The sequence below is a fragment of the Thunnus thynnus genome, chromosome 11 (genome assembly GCF_963924715.1).
Source record: "Thunnus thynnus chromosome 11, fThuThy2.1, whole genome shotgun sequence".
Lineage (NCBI taxonomy): Eukaryota > Metazoa > Chordata > Actinopteri > Scombriformes > Scombridae > Thunnus > Thunnus thynnus.
Window position 1 is genome coordinate 16459604 of NC_089527.1, and position 6197 is coordinate 16465800.

The following is a 6197-nucleotide window of genomic DNA, read 5'->3' on the forward strand; positions in this document are numbered from 1 at the left end:
TACATCATGTGGTGCAAATGAGGAAAATCAGAGAACATTCACCACATCACAATCAAAATAATTATTATAGTTTGTAATATTGGCATGTCTCACACACAGTAAGCCAGGTATGAATCAGTCTTACAGGTAACTACTTGATCACAGCAGCCTCTCATCAACAGACTTTTCTTCTTCCTTTGCTCCCTCACAGACCTCATCGCTGTATGAGCAGCTTCCAGTCTTACTCCACTTTCAGCTCAGAGAACCTGTCTGTGTCTGACGGAGAAGAGGGAAACACCAGCGACCACTCCCACAGCGGGCCTCTGGAGAGGATGAGCGCCAGTCAGGAGGAGCACCTGGATGAGCTGCTGTCACACACACCAGACATCCCCATCGACATCTCCACCCAGTCAGATGGCCTGTCTGACAAAGAGTGCGCTGTCCGTAGGGTCAAAACCCAGATCTCCCTGGGCAAACTGTGCTCCGATGAACACAGCTATGAGGTCAGTACTATGGATGTGACTTCTATATTTTTGGAGGACCTTGGTTGCATGTCTCTCTCTCCCGACATTTCCTGTCTGCCCCTCAACTGTACAATATCAATTACAGGAACAAATGTCCAAAAATAATCTTTAAAAAAATCATGTTCAAATAATAAAAATTATATTTTACAGCAGTTGCCTGACATTGTATCTGTGCTACTGTTTCACCATCTTCTGCATCTCATTTCTCTTTCAGAATCCGCTACAGTTTGGGGACTCAGACTGCGATTCATCAGAAGCAGAGTGCTCTGATGCCACCATTAGAAACAAAAAAGTCGGGGCTCCTTCTTCGTGGTGAATCCACCCGCAGGACTCTGTTCCGTTTTTGCCTGGAGGCCATCGTGTCCCACTCTGCCCTGCAGAAAATACAGCAATAAAGAGGACAACAAAGCCCCCTTATAGCAAAGCCCCCTGCAATCTCTCCCAGAAACTCCCCCTTGCCCTTCCCCTCCTAAAACCTCCCCTCATCTCTAGCACAGCATCCAGGCAACCCATGGCAGGGATTCCCTTTTGAATGATAATGTACAGTAGATAGTGTAACATTCATAATTTATTTTTGTCTGAGTTTTGAAGGAAAATTCAGGACATCTGTAAATTCTCTGATCCAAACAGAACAGAGAGAAAGAAAAAAAAAGACTAATAAAAGACACATTTTGAAACTGAGCATGGGCTAACTGTGTGTTAGAGAGAGAATGGGACTGGATGAAGATGCAGTTGATGATGATGAGAAGTGTGAGGCTGACAGCTAGCAGTGAGGAGTCACATCACTGTAGTTTTTGGCCTCTCAGGTGACTGACCCAGACTTTGAGCATCACTACAAGCCTTTATCTGGCTGCAGTCACTCTCTGCATCTTATTGATTTAGACCGAAAACCCCAACCAACAAACACTCTCTCTTACTACAGTACGACCAACCTGCTTTATCATGAGTGCAGAGCCCTGTTACCCTGCCTCCCCCACCCACCTCCATCCCGTCCCCACCATGGCGGGTGGGGAACTGGGAGCTCATGAAAACAGTGTGAACACCAGCATGAACAACCTGCCTCGCAACCGGACTCCCTCCCCAACACCACCACACGTTTCTAGTCATCAGGACCCTCACTGAACTGTCCTCGCATGCCTGTGCAGCCTGCAAAATGCAAAAGCTGCCAGAAGACTGCATGAAGTGGACAAGCAAGCAGAGTGAACAGAGATGAAGACTCAACTGACAGCTAAGGAAAAAAATAAATTAAGAAAAAAAAGAGACTCTTTCTCTGTGATCCAGCTCGTCCTTTTCCTCAAGACGTCATTGTCATCATCAATCAGATGTCATGACCAGAGGTGTTGAGGGAGTTATCAGTGTGTGTGTGTGTGTGTGTACACAAAGCCCCTTCCTCTCCATTAGACATTACAGTTTCAAGTCTCATCTCAGGATTGTTTGCGGACTGTTAGAAACAGGACTGGACCAATTATTGTATGTTGGAATGTTCTTTGAGTGGCACATATTATGGACCGTGCAGGAATATTTAAAGGTCTTATGGATAGCCTTGATGTTCAACCCTTTATTGCTGTAACGAACATTAATGTTACGTAGAGATGTAGACCCTTTTAGTTGCGCTCCAGGTGCAGTATCCCATTTCTTAAAGTCCCTCAGTGAAGCATCTCATGTACCATTTTCTAGCAGGGTAATTCATACTATCCATGTGTGGCATGGAACTGTGTAGGTGTCCAAAAAATGCTAAGTGTGTACTGTGCAAAACAGCAATAACATAGGTTGGGTGAGAAGAGGTTGCTCGCTCAGGATCCGGAGCGTCTAGCTGGCTAGACACAACATAGTGACTGCTGGCTAGTGGAGAGCAACAAGTCAAACAGCTTATAGATCCTATATTCTTAAATTGTCCCATTTTTGTGAACTCACCTTTCCAGAGTTTGATGCTCAGGTTTTGTGTTGCTGATTGAGAACGGGAGCAATATATCAACAGCCACTTGATGGCGACAGTTACAATGACTTACATTACCTCGTGTTATGTAAATGTCCTGGCTCCACTCCTTTTTCTGCCCAAAGCAGACCATCCAAATCCTAGAAGCCCAGCAATATTACTTTTTTTTTTAGGTCTCGTTGTCTTTGAAAAGGGGATACTGCATCTGTGAGAGCTTTCTTATTATCCCTGTCTGAGTGTTTGTCATTCACCTTAATGATTTTGCGGTTGAAAAATAGCGAGCCAGGGTTGAATTTAACGATAATGATGTCAAGATGTCAGCTCAAGTGTATGCAGACGGCTGAGATTCTTAAATACGGAATATAAGCCAGAGACAAGGCCACAGAGCATTAAGCTGCTCTTGGTTTTCAACAACCTCATCTCAGTGTTAGTTACTCCTGTATATAAACATCTGTAAATGTAATGTGACCTGTTTTTTTGTCCTCTCTCATTAACGTATCGCACAGCTCTGACAGAGCTTCGGGCTTCTGTCACCAACAACCAGCCGACTGGTTAAAAATGAGCAGGAAATTCTTTAAAGTGTATTACATCAGTATTGAACACTGCAGGAGGTTGTGAGTCATATAAACCCAGTATCACAAGGTGAATCTAAAACTGTACTGATGGATAATTACCTTTTGCTTGAAAGCTTTGGAAAGGCTTGGTACTGAAAAACAGCTGCTGCCTTTCCTTGAGCCTCCTTCAACCTTCTTCACTCTGTTTACGTTTGTGTGAAATAACCTATAGTGTATTGTAATGACTGGGTAATCCGATCAAGCTGTTAACATTGTCTTTCTGGCATATATGCTGTGAAGTATGATTGTTGTAAAGTTTTTAATTTAATTTTGATTCTTTTTGTTTTTTCTTTGTAGCTGGCCTACATGATTATTGAATTAATTTATTATGAATGACTGGTAAGGTGTAGTGTTCTTTTTAATTTCAGGCAGCTTTAGAAACGTCATGATCTATGATTTCTCCTGAAAAGTATTATTTAAAGGAAGCACAATGAATTGGTATGGGAAGAGGACAGTATTTGTGTGGTAGAACGAAAGCATCGTCATATCTTTGACCCTGCAGGGGACCGTTGATCAATTAGATCGCCATTGTAGATGATGTATGGATTTAGCAGACTTCACATCAGTACACTGCAACATCTGGTGTTACAATATTTTTCTTATCATAATCACTTTTGTTTCAAACATAAGCCAGTCAGAGGACTTTAACCGCAGGGTTAATGAGACTGTAAGCCTGAAGGCATGTGTGATGCAGATTTCTATACTTCTGCAATGACCCCTTCCTCTCATTTTTAATCAAAAAAAACCCCCACTTACTTACATCTGAATTTCTGTGAAATTGTCTCTAACTGTGGACATCATGTTGCCTCATCCCATGTATCGAACATCTGTTTCTTTGTTACTCTCATTTCCAACCCCCCCTTCCTGTTGAATGGCATTACGATCAACCAATCCTGTCAGTTCCCTGTATTATCCAGTGTACAGTACAGTGGGTATCTGGGAGAATAAGATCCGAGCAAGCAAGTGCATGGAATAAATGCTGATGTACTGTACCCAACACCTTATGGTCTGTCTCTTTTGTGACCAAGATTATTGCTGATTTTTTTTATCAACTCTGCCTATAATTTATATTAATTGACAGATGAATCAGTAGATTTATTGGGTTTTATAATTACTATAATAGTCTTGCATATTTTATTTTATTCATAAAAAAACTACTGTACTTGTCTTTTTGTTCATGATATATAAACATGATATGTTCAAGACCATACCCAGGATTTTAGGAATATTGAGGTCACACATATGGCTTTTCCACAAAGTTCAATTAGCTTGTTTGAAATTGTACTCCCTCTCACTGCATAGATTCTGGAAAAATTCAGAATCATTAAGGGGTGAGCACAGAGAAACTTGCCCTCTTCAGAAGATTAATGTGAAGCTCCAACATCCAGGAAATACTGAGCAAAAACATTTTTCGGTGGCGGGCAACTTCATTCTAATACTAATCACATTTAAAGAATTAGCCTTAAAAACATGATGTATGACCTCTTTAATTGTTAGTAAATCCTCCTCTGGTCATTAAAATACCAAAATTTCCAGAAACAACACTGGTAGCTATGGCCCTGATATGAACATTAATAATACATTATATACATACTGTACATATGACATTTTTTTTAACTTACAATTTAAGGATCAAAATTGTTATACTTTTCAGCAAAACCTGGCAGCTGACAATACTGTTAGCTGTTGTCAGTATATATGTACTATGTACTATGCATATATCTATTTTACTGAGAACATTATGGCACAAAAATGTTCTACCTTATCGTAAAATAAGCTAGCCAGAGGTCTCATTATGTTGTTAAACATAAACCAAAACAGGAAATGAAAGTAGCCCTAAACTATATCAACTATAGGTTTTTAAAGGACGAGTTCACAATTTTTCAAGTTTGTCTTAAAACAACAGTCAGGTGCCCAAATGAACACTGAAACATGTTTTTCTTGCCATCATCATTCCTCCTGTTCATACTGACTATTAGAGGATCCCTTCATAATATACTTACAATGTAAGTGATTGGGGCCAAAATCCACAGTCCTCCCTCTGTGCAAAAGTTAATTTAAAAGTTTACCTGACGCTAATATGAAGCTTCAGCTGTCCAAAGAGTCAGATCAAGTAGATATCTTTCAACATTACAGTCTGGTTGTATGGGTTGTACAGGTTGTCACATACAAAGAATTTCCCTTAGTGTTGTGGTGCAAAATAGTCAAAAATATACACAAAATTAAGTAATCCTAAATAATATAAGAAAGAAGGAAAGAAATGTACAATAAAAATATGCAGAATATATTCTAAGAGAGAAGAGCTGCCACAGGTTAAATTTCAAATTGAGGAGAATTAAATTAAATGTACAAAATATTGACCAGGACTGTAAATGTGGCAGATATCTACCTGATATGACTAACTCAGACTGCTGAAGCCTCATATAAGCTTCAGATCAACTTTTAAATACATTTTTGCACTAAGTGATTGTGTGGACACACAGTGGATTTTGGCCCCCGTCACTTACATTGAAAGTGCATTTGATGAGGAACTTTTAACAGCCAGTATGAAAAGGAGGAATAATTACAGCAAGGAAAACCTCTTACTGTGTTTATATTGACCCCGACTGTTGTTTTAAGACAGACTTGAAAAATTGTGAACCTGTCCTTTAAGGCAAATTAATTAAATTAAACTGCATTGTTTTCTTTACGTCTGATACATTATATTTATATCCATATGTCTGCAATTGAATGGAAAATTACTTCAGTATAAATAAATAAATGAAGAAATACAGAAATAAATAAATGTAAAAATACCAGAAATAGCCTAAGTAAAAGCTGATGTATGGTAATTTAGAAATAAATTCAAGACATTCATTTAATTATGTCCAAAATGTATTAATTTATTTATTTATACTATAGTCATTTTTTCTCCTCCATAATTGGCGGGTTTCTTCTGGTATGATTGGCGTAATAAAACCTGTCGAAATTAATCCTCCGTGTTGTACGTGCGGTTGTCAGTTTTCCTCCTTGTGACCTCAGGGTTTGACGAGCGGGAGGGGTTTGTTTTAAAACAAGTACTAAAACAGAGACAGGAAGTCGCCGGACGGTGCGGGACTATAGAACAAACGCTCCCTGTACTTACGGAGCTCTCTTCTGGATGGG

At 39.6% G+C, this 6197-nt stretch overlaps 1 protein-coding gene across 3 annotated transcripts in view; it reads left to right on the forward strand.

The window, feature by feature from the left end:
• si:ch211-45c16.2 (mitogen-activated protein kinase kinase kinase 13) overlaps positions 1 to 4050 on the forward strand; it is a 41314-nt gene extending 37264 nt beyond the window's left edge. For all 3 annotated transcript variants that reach the window (XM_067603378.1, XM_067603381.1, XM_067603379.1), the window contains 2 exons: positions 191 to 482; positions 718 to 4050. In XM_067603378.1, the coding sequence (XP_067459479.1) occupies positions 191 to 482; positions 718 to 819 (394 nt within the window). In that variant the 3' untranslated portion in view covers positions 820 to 4050. The remainder of the gene's footprint in view (positions 1 to 190; positions 483 to 717) is intronic.
• Positions 4051 to 6197: the final 2147 nt, after the last annotated feature.